This window comes from Notothenia rossii, assembly GCF_949606895.1.
Source record: "Notothenia rossii genome assembly, chromosome: 3".
Classification (NCBI taxonomy): Eukaryota; Metazoa; Chordata; class Actinopteri; order Perciformes; family Nototheniidae; genus Notothenia; species Notothenia rossii.
In genome coordinates this window covers 12795940-12814731 of record NC_136901.1, presented here as the reverse complement: position 1 = coordinate 12814731, position 18792 = coordinate 12795940, and the positions used below count along the sequence as shown (strand labels likewise).

Here is an 18792-nt window from a genome sequence, read left to right as displayed (position 1 = left end):
CCTATGCAGCAAGTGTAGTTCTTTGACCCAACATTGATTTTGAGTGATAAGGTCACACGACCTGGAAGTTATTGAAGCCATATGCTCATTTTCCCATACAAATATTGATATAAAAATATTTAGAGAATTACAATGCAATAAAAATAGGTGTTTTCAACAAATGTATGCTCTAGAGTGGATTTGCATAACATTCACACGACCGGGAAGCTGTCGATTTATTAAAAATAACATTGTTCTTGTGTAATTGAAAAGTCATTTGTTGATGGTCCCTGAAAGCCTCGTTTCTCTGTCGAATATCCATCCTAAAACTAACTTCACCGCGGTTCGCAGCAGTACCGAAGCAAGACTTCATGCAGGTCAGTCACTTAAACGACGCTACATAATAAAGTAATAGTAAAATTGTTTAAATGAATTCGGAGTTAATCAAAAAATAGTATTGTTAATAACAATGTAGATTTACTGTATGATAAAGTTCTGCAGCAGCTTGTACTCAGTGTGTTGTACAAAGTTAGTACCAGTTATCTTTACGGGCTTATGAAGCAGAAACAGCCGAGTGCCAACACCCATCAGAAAACATGTTCTGGGTTTCAGTCTGAACCGAAAGTTGCTCGTTTTTTCACTCGTTGTTTAATCTCTAAAACTCTCTTAAATGAAGATAATTTACTGACACGACTTCTTACAATGTTTATATCGTGATTCCTTCATCGAAATAAAGTATCGAGGCGCCATTTCAGATATCAGGAAACAAGCAACCGGACATGTTTTTTCCAAGTGAATGTGTCAGGTGTCTGTGTCTTACATAGAACCGTGTGCAGTGTTCTGCAAAAAGTGTCAAGTTGAATTGCAAATTGGGAGCAGAGCTGAAAATGTTTTTGAAGATTTGAGCTGAGGTTTTGCTCTTTGAGAGTGAGTTTAAATAATTATGCTTTATGTGAGATTGTTGTGTGTTAGCAACTAAAAAAAACTGTAATAAATCAAAGTAGAGGTACCAGAGGGTAGGGATACTCGGTTACAAGTCCTATATTCAAAAGTTTTCTCAAGTAAAATTACAAAAGTATTAGGATCAAACTATACTTAAAGTACCAACAGTAAAAGTAGTCATTGTGCAGATTGGTCCACTTCAGAATAATGTATATGATATGTTTTATGATGATTGATCATGAAAGTGTTCTCAAAGCTGGTAAAGGTGCAGCTAGTTTGAATGACTTTCTATACTGCAGGGTAGCTTGTGGATTTACTCCAGGTGGAACTAAAGTCTGATTTAACACTTGATTATATTTCACATCATTCATCCACATCTGTGAAGTAACAACAAAATAAATCAAATAGTAAAAGTACACGATTTAACTCTGAATTCTAGTGGAGTAGAAGTACAATATAGCAACTAGGGATGCAAATTATCGATTAATTCATTAATCATTAGTTGATTGACCTTATCGATCGATTAACGATTAACTGATATAAACGGCTTTTTTCCTGAGAATGTAAATTTCTCACTGTATCGATAGTGTCTTTAACATAAAAAGCTAAATATTGCTTATTTACTGAATAAAAATGCATGCTATATTGCACAATTGATGTTTTATTGTACCAGTTAGGATAATGTGCAGATAATGGCATTTATGTAGTTTAACAAAATAAATTAAGCACAGAAAATTCAAATACATAAAAAAATAATTGTGCACTGGCTCACCTGTCGCATGTGAAACATTAAGCAAAATAAAATTAATTTTAAATAGAAATCTAAACAATATGGGTAGGCCTAGCCTACACAATATTAAGCCTACACATTATAATCTGGTTAACTACATATGTAAAACTTGAAACATTAGCAGCAGCATTTATAATCCCCTTTGGTCTGAGAAAGGTAACAGTAAGATAACTAGCCCTGGAAACTTCAAATATATTCTGAACACAACTTAAATCATCCCTGAGGAAGGTGACAGTAACATTAGAGAGCGACCCTTAGAACAGTCAAATGAAGATATAGGCTACCTCTCCTGAAACAAAAACATTCCTGTCTCAATGTGTTTTGAATAGGCTCCTGACCTAGACCCCTCTATTTTTGTTCAAGAAAATAAGCATATTAACGTGGTCAGGAGTAAGTCGTGTGCGCAGCCTGTTTACAGTCAGGCCAGCTGCTGAGAATACACGTTCTGATGGGACAGACGTGCCCGGTATGCACAGATATCGTCGTGCCACATTTGCCAGCCTCGGAAATCTTCCTTCATTGACTTTCCACCATTCTGTGGGACTGGAATCAAGGAGTGGTGAGGCATCCTTCAGAAACATGTCCACTTCCTCTTTAATGTCATCGTTGCTGCTGGTGGTATAGTTTTAACCCAGTAGAAGAGTCATAGCAGAAGTGTGTCTCTGAAGTGTAGCTCCCTGGACTGGCACATCATCTCCAGTGGTGGCTTCATTTGTTGATGTGGAGTCCACATGTTCTTCCATAGCCAGTTCAAGCAGTTTGGTATTAGCTGAGATCCTGCTTGCTGGGCTTAGAAATCCCAGGTGCTTATGCCGTGGGTCCAGCATCGTTGCTATCATTGGTGTTGTTGATGTGAGGTCTTCAGACTCAACCTGTTAAAATTAAATAAAGGAGAAAGCTAGCATTAGAGTTTTATTTAATAAGGTTTGACATGACAAGGGTACAACTGCATAAAAACGCAGTTTACACTGTGACAATGTGTTGGTGATAAGTGATTCACCCCATAATCTGTTATATAGCTCAAATGTGATCGAAGAGTTTAATTAATTAATGGCCATAGCTTACCTTCATCCGTTCCCCCAACGAAGTGCGCACTTTAGATTTGAATTCCGCCACTCTGTTGCTGTCTCCATTTGCCATCTTGAGATGCGTGTTAATCAGACTAAATGTGATGGGGTACGTGTTGGATATGGATACCTCCGTCTCTGCTGACATTACAGTAGTTGCACATTGGAGAGCCTCTAGTGCTGGCGCTATGTCCTCCATAAGCTGCCAGAAGTCGTCTCTCAATTCCAGCGTCCTCGCATCTGAAAGCTTGGTCTCTGAGCGGTCTGTTAGCACAGCACACACGGCCCATCGCTGTTCTACGAGTCTGCCAAACATCGCATGTACAGAGTTCCACCTGGTCTTACAGGACTGAATGAGCCGATGAGCTGGTAGCTGCATTTGTCTTTGTTTTGCTTCTAGCGCTTTCGTTGCTGGTGTGCTGTGATTGAAGTGCTTGACCAGCCTGCCAGCAGCTCCAATTACTCGGTTGACACCAGCAGCAGCGAATCCGTCATTGACAGCCAGATTTAAAGTATGAGCAAAGCAACACACTGATTTCCAACTGACTCGTGCGGGGTTGTTTGCTGAAACAATGTTCCGAGCGTTGTCGTGCACACAGGCTACTACACGGCCGGTGAGTCCCCATGACTCCACAGCCTGGTTCAGTTTGGCAGCTAAATTATCAGCTGTATGTCTCTCGGATAAGCTCTCCGTAAGAAGGACTGCCGACTTTACCTGCCAGTCGTTTTCAATATAGTGGCAAGTAATCGTGATGTAGCTTTCTGTAGTCAGTGCTGTCCAACAATCCGTCGTCAGAGCCACATTAGCCGCGGACAAACATGTTTTTAGCTTAGCCTTCTTAATTTCGTAGCGTGCTTCCAAGTTGGAAGTCACGGTCGCTCGCGAAGGGATGTTATATCCTGGCTCCATGAATTGTATCAGCTCCCGAAATCCCTCGGCCTCGGTGGTGCTAATTGGCATTATATCTCTTTCAATCATCCCGCAAATTCTCTGAGTAATGCCGTCTGCTTTTCTTTGGTCGCATACTCGCCTTCCCAGCACAGCAGCAATTGTAGGTTGTGAAGGCGACGGAATGGCTAACGTTACATGCAAGTTGTTCAGGTGGTATCTTAACGAACTTGTAGAGCTGTTGTATTTAAATGTAGCACCGCAAAGTTTGCATTGTGCGTCTTTTTCATCGTTAATTAATCTAAAATGCTCCCACAATCCACTCCGTTTTGACCGCCTCATCATTGTTTGTTTTAGTTTTTTTGCCGCCTCAAGTTTGTGACAGGTCTAGCTCTAGCGGCTCGCGAGAATCTCGGGTCACGTTCAAGTTAGTGATGTGTCGGTCGCGAACGAGCCGATTCTTTTGAACGGCTCTTTGGTATGAACGAGGGGAACCGAGTCGTACTTGGTGAGAGCCGTTCTTGTTATCGTTCAATTGTTAGTCCGCACTCACTGCCTGCCAAAATCCACTCGCCTGTTAAAAAGCTTGATTTTGTTCCCCAAACGTATTCTGTGAAGAACCGCCCCTACTCTGATTAGTAGGTTTCAGCAGGAGGAGTGAGATGGGGTGGGTCTTAACGGAATACGCGAGAGAGAGAAGTCATAACAAGTGGTAGGCTACAGGACAGGTAGACGACGTGTTTTTCGGATGGAAAATGAGCCAAACGCGAAAACGCAGCAGCATTTTGATGCACTTCAACCAAAAAAGCGCACCATTTGTAAAGGCAAAATATCCTTTAAAGCAGGGCCAACAAATGATCTCCATCGCCACTTAAAAACACAGTATCTATATTAAGAGTTGCGTGAATTTCATTCAAGGCAAGGCAACTTTATTTACTTAATACATACGGAGGGTAAATTCAAAGTAGTACATTCACGGACATGAATGACATGGATATGGCGCCAACTTGTGTCGTGTTTACAAAGCAGATTATTGACATTAGGTCTGGCAATACAGTCAATCCTTATCCTGGTGATTATTTCACAGACAAACCAAGTAACCCCGCCAAAAAAAAAGGCTCTTTTGAACGGCTCTTTTGAACGGCTCTTTGAAAGGAACGGAGCCATAAGATCCGGCTCCCTTCAAAGAGCCATAAATCCCATCACTAGTTCAAGTACGTCCTGTGGGAAACGGTCTTAGATTACAATGTTCAATTAGTCACAATTAATTTAATTTAATCGAGTAAATTCTTTTCGACAATTAATCGATAGTCGATTAACCGTTAACATCCCTAATAGCAACTGTAAATACTCAAATAAAGTACAAGTGTCTCACATTTGTACTTAAGTACAGTATTTGAGTCCAAAATGTTGCAAGTGACACAATGGTGCAAGTAAAGTTCTGGAATAATTAGACCATGCACTGTACATGTGAAATAGAATAAACAGTGTTACAACTAAACTTAACACAAAAAGTATACATTTTTGGTTTGGTAGATTATTTCTTTGTTGTAACAATGCTTCTTGGCAATATATCTTGTACCTGTTTTCTTATCTTCAAATGGTGCCGCATTTGTGGGATAAGCTGCAGAGCTGAGTATGAGGGTTGCGCCCATGAAAAATATGACAAATCTCCTCTGCCAATGCCAAACAGCAGCCACTCTCCGGTCTCGTACTGCTGCCAGGAACCTGCCATGACTGGAACCTCAACATGTGGAGGAACATTATGTTCAGAGCACTGGAACCTCAACATGTGGAGGAACATTATGTTCAGAGCACTGGAACCTCAACATGTGGAGGAACATTATGTTCAGAGAACTAGAACCTCAACATGTGGAGGAACATTATGTTCAGAGAACTAGAACCTCAACATGTGGAGGAACATTATGTTCAGAGCACTGGAACCTCAACATACAGAGGAACATTATGTTCAGAGCACTGGAACCTCAACATGTGGAGGAACATTATGTTCAGAGCACTGGAACCTCAACATGTGGAGGAACATTATGTTCAGAGAACTAGAACCTCAACATGTGGAGGAACATTATGTTCAGAGCACTGGAACCACAACATGTGGAGGAACATTAGGTTCAGAGCACTGGAACCACAACATGTGGAGGAACATTATGTTCAGAGCACTGGAACCTCAACATGAGGAGGAACATTATGTTCAGAGCACTGGAACCTCAACATGTGGAGGAACATTGTGTTCAGAGCACTGGAACCTCAACATGTGGAGGAACATTATGTTCAGAGCACTGGAAGCTCAACATCTGGAGGAACATTGTGTTCAGAGCACTGGAACCTCAACATGTGGAGGAACATTGTGTTCAGAGCACTGGAACCTCAACATGTGGAGGAACATTGTGTTCAGAGCACTGGAACCTCAACATGTGGAGGAACATTGTGTTCAGAGCACTGGAACCACAACATGTGGAGGAACATTGTGTTCAGAGCACTGGAACCACAACATGTGGAGGAACATTGTGTTCAGAGCACTGGAACCTCAACATGTGGAGGAACATTAGGTTCAGAGCACTGGAACCACAACATGTGGAGGAACATTATGTTCAGAGCACTGGAACCTCAACATGTGGAGGAACATTATGTTCAGAGCACTGGAACCTCAACATGTGGAGGAACCTTATGTTCAGAGCACTGGAACCTCAACATGTGGAGGAACATTATGTTCAGAGCACTGGAACCTCAACATGTGGAGGAACCTTATGTTCAGAGCACTGGAACCACAACATGTGGAGGAACATTGTGTTCAGAGCACTGGAACCTCAACATGTGGAGGAACATTGTGTTCAGAGCACTGGAACCTCAACATGTGGAGGAACATTATGTTCAGCGATGAGTCCAGATTCTGCCTACACCACATGGATTGTAGGGTCACAGTGTGGAGAAGACGTGGAGAACGCTTTGCTGATAGAGTAGGAGAGGATGGGATGGCCTGCCTGCAGTCCTGACCTAAACCCCATTTTGGGATCAACTTGGCCCTGCTGTCCGTGCCTCTGTCGAGTGACCAACACAACCACGTTGGCTGACTTGGGACAAATGTTGGTTGAAAAATGGGAGGCCATCCCACATCAGAGTGTGAGCAGGCTGGTGACAGCATGAGGAGCAGAGGCTGTTGTGGCTGTGTTTGGTTCTTCCATACACTACTGAGGCTGCTTGTGCTGCCAATATGTCTTTATTTATCAGACTTCAATCATCCAATCCACCAAATAACACCAAACTAGAGTCAGCAGCTGTTTGGCATTGGCAGAGGAGGTTTGTCACATTTTCATGGGTGTACCCCACATACTCAGCTCTGCTGCTCATCCCACAAATGCTTGTTCCTCACAAATGTGGCACCATTGGAAAGGTAAGAAAACAGGCTTTCCAACGGTATAAGATTTATTGCCAAGAGACATTGTTAAAACAAATAAATCATCTACCGAACACACATTTCTTTACTTTTTGTGCTAAGTTTATTACAAATACTGTACAGTGCAAAAAACACTGCATATAAAGATAATAATAATAAGGATAATTATTAATATCATTATAATAATTGCTGCTATGTCAACATTACAGCATTTGTATGTCAATGTGTTTTTAAGATGATGAGTGTGATTTATACTGTGATTTTCAGTCTTTTATACTGGTTGAAAGTATTCCATATTTATGATATTGAAATGTATTATGTGATATTATCAATATTATTATATGAGTGTTTATTGTAGTTTTTTATTTACTTTATAAAACGTTTTATTGTTTTATGTAAATAATAATAATCTTAATTTCATAAGAAATATAAAGATGAAGCGTCCCAGTACTGCCTTTTTTCAACACACAAAAGCCAACATCAAAGACCTGATAAGACTGGTTTTATATTGTTACAGCCCGGCTCTTGGGCTGTAACAAAAAGCTGGGAGTCAAGACGAGGGGTATGAAAATATAACTATTATTTATTAATAGCAATACCAAAATAGACAGCCGCGGCGCGAGGCTCACAAGGGGAGTGTGCGAGAGGAATGAGAGCGCCCTCCGAAACTTGATGGGCTATCTTTAAGCCGGACAGGGAACACAGAGCCAGAACAGAACCCCTAGTGGTGTGGAGGGGTCGTCACAATAAATATATATATGTGTGTGTGTGTGTGTGTGTGTGTGTGTGTGTGTGTGTGTGTGTGTGTGTGTGTGTGTGTGTGTGTGTGTGTGTGTGTGTGTGTGTGTGTGTGTGTGTGTGTGTGTGTGTGTGTGTGTGTGTGTGTGTGTGTGTGTGTGTGTGTGTGTGTGTGTGTGTGTGTGTATGTGTGTGTGTGTGTGTGTGTGTGTGTGTGTGTGTGTGTGTGTGTGTGTGGCGTGCGTGTGGTGTACTTATATCTAGACTATGGATATTTCTAAAACCGAATGTAGGAGTCATGTTGGGGCTGCAGTATTTAGTATCAGGCAGAGATTAAATGAACTGAACCGATTTTCCATCCGATTATCTAAAATGTAATTCTTCTTCCTTTAGTTTCTCGTGTTCAGGAAAGCTGTTTTCAGAAGAGCGCAGTATGGCGACTGCAGAAGGTGAGTCCAGTCAGGTCTACTCTGGATAAAAGACTGTCTGTCTCTGTCCATGAATATAAATGTGTGGTGTCACAACATTTTTTAATTCTTTAATTATCATGATTAATCACAAGTTTAAAATGCTAGTATTGACTTTTTGGAGCAGATAAAACAAAACAAGTGTGGTGTTTTAATAAAGAAATGCAGCTGCCTGGCTGTCCTCGGGTCACTTTCTGGATTTCGTCTCTTTTTTTTATGTTGTGTTCTGGTAGGTTTGCCATGTGTCTGTTTCCTATCTGGTTCAATGTTGTAGACCACTGTACCGTCTATTTTAAATTACATGTAATTAATAATACAATTCTTTCCAATAACAGATAAACCATATCCTCTAAAGCGCAGTAGTAGCTATGAGTTCCTGCCACCTAACAGTAAGTAAAACTGAACTGTAGTATTCTGCTTTAGGAACACCTGAGTGTTCAGTATTTTGTAGGTACAATCTGCTGTAATGACTAAACCCTTAGGTTAAACAGCAAATACAACTATAAATAAATACATGAAAATCTGCATGGAGTTGCCTTTACTAACTCTTTGTATTTCACAGTGTCTGAGCTGAGGGTTGTTCTGCTGGGGAACAGCTGGTCTGAGAGGAGTTCAGTGGGGAACTTCATATTCGGAGGGACTGTGTGGCCTGAGAGGAGTTCAGTGGGGAACTTCATATTCGGAGAGACTGTGTTCAACAGTGAGGAAGAACCAGACCACTGTCAGATAATCAGTGGACAGCTGGAGAGGAAAAGAGTAGATGTGATCAACACCCCAGATCTGCTGCATGCCAACATCTATGAACACAAACTGACAGAACATCTGAAAGAGTGTGTGAGGCTCTCTCATCCTGGACCTCATGTGTTCCTGCTGGTTCTACAGCCTGAAGACTTCACTGAGGAACACAAACAGAGACTCTGCAGAGTCCTGGAACGCTTCAGTGATCAGTCATTTAATCATTCACTGATGCTCATAACACCACCCAGAGAGGAGGGTTCAGGTTTAATGGAACAATACATGGGACAAACCCCATTACAAGACATGATCAGAAAATGTAGATTCAGATACTTGAAGCTGGAGAACCTTCAACATCCAGAGCTGTTAACACGCTTGGGTCAAACTGGTCAAAAGGAGAACTATGGAGAGTGTGTGAGCTGTGATGTGTTCGAGGACACCACGTCTTCCTTACCGGTTGATCATCAAAGTCAAAAACCAAAGGAAACAGGGACTCATATCATAGAAGCTGTTCAAGCTGCTGGTAGGTGAAGGACAATGACAACTCTGTTATTCAAATCATACATGATTAAATTAGAACATTAAGCTGCAAAATAATGATGTCCTCTTTTACAGGGCTGTGTGGTGTTGAATCAATTCAAGAGTTGACCACTGTGACTAATTGTAAGTACATTTATTTTTAAATAAATACTCTCATAATTTCAGTGCTTATCCAACCCTGTCTCCTAAAAATTACGTTCCCACAGAACTAAACTGCATTCTCAATTACGTTTAGCTAGAAACGTATTTTCTCCCACGTTACGTTCGTTATGAACGTATCTCAAATACGTTTATTTCTACATATCTTCTAGAAACATATTTTCTCCCAAGTTACGTTTCTTATGAACGTATCTTAAATACTTTATTTTCTACATATCTTTGCCATTTATTGTCTTGCTTATAATAATGATGATAGTCATTTATAAATATAATTTTAGAGCACACATTTGAAATCAGTAGGCGAGGCTGTAATTTCGCCAGCTGTTACTCTCATGAGCGAGGCAGAAAATAATAGTTTTAACATGCCAAAAAGCTGCTGTGTCATTTATTGCACCTCAAACATTAAAACAAATCCAGAGTTACGTGTTTCTGTACTTCCTCTAAGAAGAAAGGACAGTAACAGAAGATCTCTGTGACGCCAGATGTGGTGTTGTTAATGCGATATGATATCCGAAAAAAAATTCAGTTTAGGATGGCCGAAGACACTACACTACCCACAATCCCCAGCTATCGTTTGGGACTACAGTCCTGTTGACAAACCCCGTGATTCATCTTCAAGCTCTGGAATTGGATGTTGGAGTGGCAGTGCGCCAAGGTTACGCCGAGCGTCAAGCTCTTTGAAATGGAACGAAAACACGGCAGACTATACACATGAAATAGACATGCTGGCTATTGTGTTTCGCAACATGTCCTCTATGGCATGTCTCTACTGGGAATTGTAGTTTTAAAAGACGTTTTCGTTTTTCCCAAAATTAAAAGTTGACACCATTAAACTGTGTACAGCCCTGGAGGTTTAGGCGATAGGAAACACATTGGTGTGTACAAATGTAAAAAATTGTCACAAACAAGCTGAGAACCAAAATGCAACACACGGGAAACCAGGGATAGTCGGTAACCAGCTTTATTAAAGGCAATAGGCTGGTAGGAGACAAAACGGCAGATAGTAGGCAAAGGGCTGGTCGGTGACAGGCGAGGGTTCCAGGAGAAAGCAAGACGGGAGTCGCAGGTACAGAACGGGTCAGGGAGCAGGCGAGGCAGGCTGGTCAGGGACAGGCAGGGTCGACACCGGGAGAGCAATCTGGAGGGTAATGCGGGAAAGACTGGCATGCTGCAAAGTACGATCTGGCACTGAGGTGAAAGTGAAGTGGGCCTAAATACTAATGGAGCTGATGGGTGTAACAGAGTGAGAGAGAGAGAGACAGGGTGGGACTACCAGGTGACTAAGGAATGTTAATGCAGAAAATAGGTGAGTGAGAAAGCAGACTGTGACAAACATGTAATTACTAAATGGGTGAAAATCGCTTGTATCCATAATGGGCAGCATTAATATATACCCACATGACAGCTCATTTTTACTCATCTACATACATAAGAGTATAATTAATGTGTATAATATCAGTTAAAATAAGTGTTTCAACATAGTTAACATTGCAGGAAAGCAATATATTAGACGTTAAGTACTGACACGATGGGCTCGTAAGAACTCAGATGCTCGATTCCGTTGCTTTGTAATCTTCTTTATTGCAAAGAACTCAAAGCTTTTCAATGATGACTTCTAGGATCTACTAGGACTCTCCATAGAATCACTAGGTTCGACTAGGTAATGCAAAATAGGTCTCTGGCAAACAGGCATGGATGTGATGATAAGACAAGACGAACCAACACAAGACAAAGGGAGAGAAGGACTCTATATACACACATTAGGTAATGGGGCACAGGTGGACACAATCAGGGGCGGGAACAACAATCAGTCTAGAAGGTGCCACACGGACAGGAAGTGCAGACACCTGGAAAGAGAGAGTAGAGTCATTAACATAAGAAGACAGATAGACAAACACTAAAAACACAACAACTAACAGGATACTAGCGCTAAAACCTAGTAAGTACTTTGTCAGGCTTAATATTTATCTGTAGATAGATACCCCCAAAGCTTTTTTCTTATTTGAAAGAAAACCTTAACCTAAAGTATTCTTTAATGTGTTAATAAAGGTTAATTAGTTTGTCTGTTTTGCACATCCTCCTATTAATATCTTTGTAGGCTACATCCAGCACTAAACTGTTTTATTGTAGAGATCACTTACAGTATCTTCTTGATTTTTTATATTCTATATTTTTCTATTATTGACCTTATACTTTCCCCCTATGAAAGTATGTACTCTTAATATTTTTTTCATCAAATAACATTATTTAACATTATTCAACAAAAATAATTCAATAACGTGCTTTAACCAGTAGGCGGTGCACACAAGGTCACACAGCATACTAATAATAACTTTGTATTAGTGTAGGACACTTATGTATGTATAACATCTGAAGATGTGTAGTTTTATTCATGTTTTTACATAATTTCACAGGATATTGCTATACTATTTCTCATGTTTTACTACAACACATTAATTAATTTAACACATTAATATCTGATTTGTAAAACATCACAGAAAGGCATATCCGTCATTTAATTGTAAGCTATTGAAATTGTGATTCCATAGATGTGTCTCCCATCACCCAAGTCCCCTGACTATTCTCTCAACTCAGTATTTACATTCTTATATTCAAAGAAAATCGGTAATATCTTTAAAAAGTACAAGTCCTTTTCTATCAGCTGTGCACCGGTATGGTGTAAATATAACCTATCTACCAATTGGATCAAATATAAAAGTCAGCCGAATTACTATTGATACTGCGAGGAGACGTATTGTGTGAAAAGAAATGCAAGATGTTGTTTAATTGTTGATCTATTTATGATCCACGTCACATATTCAGTTTTGGCAGCAGTTCCTCATGTTTGTCTAGAAGTCTTCTCACCAGGGCTCTATAAATAGCGAACTACGGCAGATGTGTAATATTTAATGCAGCCGAACCGTGTATTACAATTCCGTTATGTGATGAATTTCAAAGAGAAAAGCAAGAACACTCGGAATAAAGTATTATTATTTTTTTTTTTAAATGTTTTCGGATATCATATCGCATTAACATCATATCCCAACATGCATTGTGGTTAAAACACCCAATCAACGAGCTTCAAACTGAGCATCTTCGGTAATCTGTTCAGTGGGTTTGTGGTGTGTATCACTCGAAATGTCCCTTACAGGCCTACGTCTGTTTCCGGTGACTGTATTTACGGCTAAAAAGCCCAAGATTATAGAATTAAACGAATAAATAAAAACAAGGATAATTGTGTGTTATTGTTGAGTAAATAACAATGTGTTATTTAGAAAAGAATAACAAATTAGAAGGAAAAAAAGATTTTCAAAAATACAGATTTCAGTATTTTGAGGCTCTATGCCCCAGTTCTTTTCCTCACAGACGGGAAAAAATTCAGACATTATACTATTTAAAATAAAATAAAATAAATAAAAAGATAAAACACTGGCATGTAATTTACGTTAGAATAAATATAATGGTTTTGAATAATAGATGAGTAAAATCTACGTCACTTTACAGCCCCGCCCACTTTTGGGGAAACCAACGCTGTCATTTGAACAGCGATCAAGCCTGAAGCCACAGAGATCTTCTGTTACTGTCCTTTCTTCTTAGAGGAAGTACAGAAACACGTAACTCTGGATTTGTTTTAAAGTTTGAGGTGCAATAAACGACACAGCAGCTTTTTGGCATGTTAAAACTATTATTTTCTGCCTCGCTCATGAGAGTAACAGCTGGCGAAATTACAGCCTCGCCCACTGATTTTAATTTAACCATATATCGAGCCCGATTCTCAATTTCAAATGTGTGCTCTAAAATGATATTTATAAATGACTATTATCATTATTATAAGCAAGACAATAAATGGCAAAGATATGTAGAAAATAAACGTATTTAAGATACGTTCATAAGAAACGTAACGTGGGAGAAAATATGTTTCTAGAAGATGTGTAGAAAATAAACATATTTGAGATACGTTCATAACGAACGTAACGTGGGAGAAAATACGTTTCTAGCTAAACGTAATTGAGAATGCAGTTTGGTCCTTGGGACGGTCATTTTTAGTTGACAGGGTTGGCTTATCATGTATTGGTATCATCTTTTCTCCAGTATTAACCGAAACGCATACCACAACTCCCAAAATAAGGGATCTATAGTTGGTAGTTACAGTGATATATTAAAAATTCCATAACAATGTTGAGGAAAACAACATTTATATTCAGTGTCAAGAAAATAAAAACAGAAAAGGTCATTTATAAAATCAAGATAAAATCAGTTTTTCTGTTTCGTACCGTGTTTTATTTAACGTTTTAATTAATTACAAAATTACTTGAGAATATTTTGTGTAAGCACAGTGTAATGATTTCAGTCTGTATGAGTTAATGTTATTAATTGTTCTTCTGTTATATTACAGCATCTAAATTCAGGATTATGCTATTGGGAAAAGGTAAGAAGAAAAAAAATAGAATCAGTTCCTTAATCACAGAGGGCAAAGGTGTTGTCTTACAAAAGATCACAAACTCTGTGACAACCAATGGAGAGTGGAAGGGGAAACAGTTGAAAGTATTGAAAACTAAAGAAATGTTCCATCTATCAGAAGAGTTAGTGAGAACCGAGGTGAAGAGCGTTGTGAGTCTTTGTTCTCCTGGACCCAATGTCCTGCTGCTGATAGTGAAGCCTTCTGATTTCACTGAAGAGAACAGACAAAGACTGAAGTTCATCCTGAGTCTGTTTGGTCCAGAAGCTTTTAAACACTCAATGATCATCATAACCAACAATGACAATAAGACTTTCATAGTGGATCAGCTGCTTGAAGACTGTGGAGGAAGACTCTACAACATGGTTCACAACAACCGTGACTCATTGATGGATAAGATTGAGAAGATAGTTCTTGAAAACAAAGAAACGTTTCTCACCTTCACTGAAGACGTCAAACCAGCTTTAAACCTGGTTCTGTGTGGGAGGAGAGGAGCAGGGAAGACTTCAGCAGCCAAGGCCATTTTAGGTCAGAGAGAGCTTCCTTCAGTCTCCAACTCCTCAGAGTGTGTTAAACATCAGGGAGAGGTGTGTGGACGCCGGGTTTCCCTGATGGAGCTGCCTGCTTTGCGTGGAAAACCTCAGGAGGAAGTGATGGAGGAATCAATCAGGTGTGTCTCCCTCTGTGATCCTGAGGGCGTCCATGCCTTCATCCTGGTCCTACCCGTGGGTCCCCTCACTGATGAAGACAAGGGAGAGTTAGAGACCATCCAGAACACATTCAGCCCTCAAGTCAACGACTTCACCTTGATTCTGTTCACTGTGGAGTCAGATCCTACAGCTCCAGCTGTTGTTCACTTTCTAAAGGAGAACAAGGACATCCAGGAGCTCCGTCAGAGCTGTGGAGGAAGATATGTTGTTCTCAACATCAAGGGCCAGCAGCAGATCCCAGAGCTGTTGAATACTGTGGGGGAGACCAGCATGGAAGGATCCAGGTGCTTCACAATGAAGATGTTCACCAAGGCTCAGATGAAGAAGGTGGTAGAGTTAAATAACACTAACAAAACACTTGAAGCTGAACTGCAGGACGTTAAAAAGAAAAGTGAGATGGGAGGTGTTGATGAAAGTCAGAACAGAGAGTGTCTCAGGATGGTGCTGATTGGGAAGACTGGCAGTGGGAAGAGTGCAACTGGAAACACCATTTTGGGAAGAGAACATTTTACATCGACTCCAAGCACAGAGTCAGTGACCCAGTTTTGCGAAAAAGCAACAGGAGAGGTTGGTGGAAGACCTGTTGCCGTGGTGGACACCCCCGGCTTGTTTGACACGACACTGTCCAAAGAGGCTGTTCAAGAGGAGCTTGTTAAATGCATCAGCATGATGTCTCCTGGACCTCATGTGTTCTTACTGGTGCTGCAGATCGGCCGATTTACACAAGAGGAAAAAGACTCAGTGGAACTGATCAAGAAATATTTTGGCAAGAAATCTGGAGATTTCATCATCATTATTTTCACCAGAGGAGATGATCTTAAAAACACACCAATCCAGACCTACATAGAAAAGTCTGGTGGCTTTTTGAAGAAACTGATCACTGACTGTGGAGGGAGATACCAGCTCTTCAATAACAACAATGAAACAGACCGCATGCAAGTCAGAGAGCTGATTGAGAAGTCCAACAAAATGCTGAAGGAAAATGGCGGCTGCTGTTACACCTCAGAGATGTTCCAAGAAGCCGAGGCCGCCATACAGAAGGAAGTGGAGAAGATCCTGAAGGAGAAGGAAGAAGAGATGCAGAGACAGAGGGAGGAGCTGCAAAGAAAACACGAGGAGGAAATGAAAGAAGTGATGAATAGAATGGAACAGGAGAGAGCTGACATTGAGCAGAAGAGAGCCAAACAGCTTCAAGAGATGGAGGAAAAAATCCACAAGGAACGAGAGGAGAGAAGGATGGAAGAGGAACTGAGAAGAAAAGAGGACATGGAGAAGAAGAAGCAGGATGAAATTACAAAAAAGGAATGGGAGGAAAAACTTGAAAGAGAGTTGGAGCAGAGTAAAGAAAAGATGAGAAAGCACAAAGAAGACTGGGAGAAGGAGAGAGAAGAATTGTGGGAAAAACAAGGTCAAGAAAATGAAAAGAGACGACGAGACGAGCAAACAAGAATTCAGAATATGCAAAAAGAATACAATCAGGAAAGAGAACAACTTGAAATGAAAAGAAGACAAGAAATTGAGCAGGAGAGAGCCCAACAACTTAAAGAAATGGAAGAAAAAAGGAACAAGGAACGAGAGGAGAGAGGGAGGGAAGAGGAACAGAGGGAAAAAGAGGACATGGAGAAGAAAAGGCAGGAAGAACTGCAACGAAAGGAATGGGAGAAGAAACTTGAAGGAGATTTGGAGCAGAGTAAAGAAGAGATGAGAAAGCAAAAAGAAGACTGGGAGAAGGAGAGAAAAGAATGGTGGGGAAAACAACGCCAAGAAAATGAGAAGAGACAACTTGAGGAGCAAAGAAAAACGAAAGAGTCGCAAGAAGAATACGAGCAAGAAAGACAAAATAATGAACAAAAGATTAAGAAGGAAATTGAGAAGGAAAGAGCCAAACAACATGAAGAATTTCAGTATAAAATAAACAAGGAAGAGGAGGAGAGAAGAAGAGAAGAAGAACTGATAAAAAAGGAAGCGATGGAGAAGAAAAGGCAGGATGATATGAAGCAAAGGGAATTGGAGCAAAAACTTGAAGGAGAGTTAGAGGACAAAAAAGAAGAGATGAGAAAGCAAAAAGAAGACTGGGAGAAGGAAAGAAAAGAATGGTGGGGAAAACAACGTCAAGAAAATGAAAAGAGACGACGAGACGAGCAAACAAGAATTCAGAGGTCGCAAGAAGAATACGATCAGGAAAGAGAGAAACATGAACAGAAAAGAAAAGAAGAAGATCTAAAGAGAAGTGAACAGAAGGAGAAGGAGAGACAGGAATTACAAGGAAAATATAAGAAAGAACTGGAGGAGATGAAGAATAAATATGAAGAGGAGGCCAGAAAACAAGCTGAAGAATTCAACGAGTTCAAACAGAAATACACCAAGGACTTTACAGCCTTGGTGGAGAAGCACATGGAGGAAATAGAGGACCTGAAGAAAAAGCATAAAAGACAAATGGAAGAGAAAGGAGAGAGCCATGGCAAAGAGTACGATCTGCTACAAGATCTTAACAGACACAAAGAAAAAAGTCTAAAAGAACAAATACACGACACGGAGAGAAAGCACAAACAAGAAATAAATGAACTAAAACTAAAATACAAGTGTATCATCCTCTGACCTTCCCACTGACTCATGATCATCATGATGTTACTAGATGGAACATCATATCGACTCATTAAGGTCAATAGGGACACTAAGAACGAACTACAACACCAACTGAACATTTTTCTTCACCGAAGAGGATTTCTGTAAGTACTCATTAATAACCAATCGCATAGTTCTGTTTTCATACAGTTTGTGTTGTTTAGAACGCCACCTTTTTCTTTCTTCTTCTAATTGTTAGGAGGGCTAAAAATGCAAACCATTAAAATTACTTCATTATAGTGCTTTGTAATATATTGTTTTTTATTTTTAAACGTATCGTAACATTGTAAACCTGTAATTCCTTTTCTGTTTTAGAAATGTAACAGTATTCTGATTATGTATTGTTAAGGTTAATGTAAGCCGGGAAATACAGTTATCTTTTTTTCTTTGTATTATGATTACGTAATCCCGGGGGCGTTGCCTGGATCTAGTTACATCGGGGGCTTAGCCCGACAATTGAACGTTAAAATAAATATATATATACCAGTATATATCAATAGAGTATTCAAAGAATACACAATATTACATGTAAATAATTCATTAAAACTCTATCTCCGGTTCACACTCTCTCTCACTTACTCACTCACACAAAATGCGCTCCTGCCACACACACACACAAACACACACACACACACACACACACACACACACACACACACACACACACACACACACACACACACACACACACACACACACACACACACACACTTGAATGACAAACAGAGACCCAAAAGTACTTGTACTGTCATATTATTCCTGAGAGCTATAACGTATGCTTGGTATGACAGACGAATAGATCCTGACATTTAAAAAAAAATACTAATTATATTGTGAAAAATTATTGATCTTGAGATCCGGCCACAGTCCTCGGATGCCCAGACCAGGCGACGCCACTGTGTAATCCCATTACATGTAATCTGTTACTTCATGCTGATAGCCGTTGTTAGCTAACTAGCTTTCGCATAACTTTTTACTTTCTCATTGTCAAGAGTACAATCAACCCTCATGGTGCAGATAATCTCTTTCTGTTTTATGAACTGCTGTTCTTCCATTTTGTATAAAGACGCATTAGGTAACTCCTGCTAGTGTAAGTGTTGCAGTCATCATATCTGTATGTATGATTGGTCAATCTGTTGTAATATTCTTCTGAACACTGGGTGGTGTAGGTGAGCATGGACACAATGGGGAGCTCCCCAGCACAGGTGGAGTGATGTGAACCTCGGATGAGCTCATCATTTTTTTTTCGTGGCCATGCAAACAAGGAAGTTTGTTGTATT

General features: G+C 40.1%; 2 protein-coding genes across 2 annotated transcripts; one reads left to right on the top strand and one right to left on the bottom strand.

Annotated features, from left to right (window-relative positions):
- Positions 1-324: 324 nt before the first annotated feature.
- LOC307034003 (uncharacterized protein) lies at positions 325-18072 on the top strand. The gene is made up of 6 exons (XM_079672673.1): positions 325-356; positions 8211-8266; positions 8620-8673; positions 8847-9542; positions 9635-9682; positions 14115-18072. Exons 2-6 carry the CDS (start codon positions 8251-8253, stop codon positions 17483-17485), a joined length of 4185 nt encoding a protein of 1394 aa, XP_079528799.1. The 5' UTR covers positions 325-356; positions 8211-8250; the 3' UTR covers positions 17486-18072.
- LOC307034011 (E3 SUMO-protein ligase ZBED1-like) lies at positions 1973-3982 on the bottom strand. Its single transcript, XM_079672687.1, has 2 exons — positions 2777-3982; positions 1973-2583 (listed from the first exon to the last, which is right to left on the bottom strand). The coding sequence occupies exons 1-2, from the start codon at positions 3755-3757 to the stop codon at positions 2338-2340; spliced, it is 1227 nt and encodes a 408-aa protein (XP_079528813.1). The 5' UTR covers positions 3758-3982; the 3' UTR covers positions 1973-2337.
- Positions 18073-18792: the final 720 nt, after the last annotated feature.

Excerpts from the sequence above, each read along its gene's own strand:
- LOC307034011 (XM_079672687.1), bottom strand. The coding sequence starts at position 3,757 with ATGATTGAAAGAGATATAATGCCAATTAGCACCACCGAGGCCGAGGGA. Across the intron at positions 2,584-2,776 it reads CGTTGGGGGAACGGATGAAG|GTTGAGTCTGAAGACCTCAC; the intron begins GTAAGCTATGGC and ends TAATTTTAACAG.
- LOC307034003 (XM_079672673.1), top strand. Across the intron at positions 8,674-8,846 it reads TGAGTTCCTGCCACCTAACA|TGTCTGAGCTGAGGGTTGTT; the intron begins GTAAGTAAAACT and ends TGTATTTCACAG. Across the intron at positions 9,543-9,634 it reads AGAAGCTGTTCAAGCTGCTG|GGCTGTGTGGTGTTGAATCA; the intron begins GTAGGTGAAGGA and ends CCTCTTTTACAG.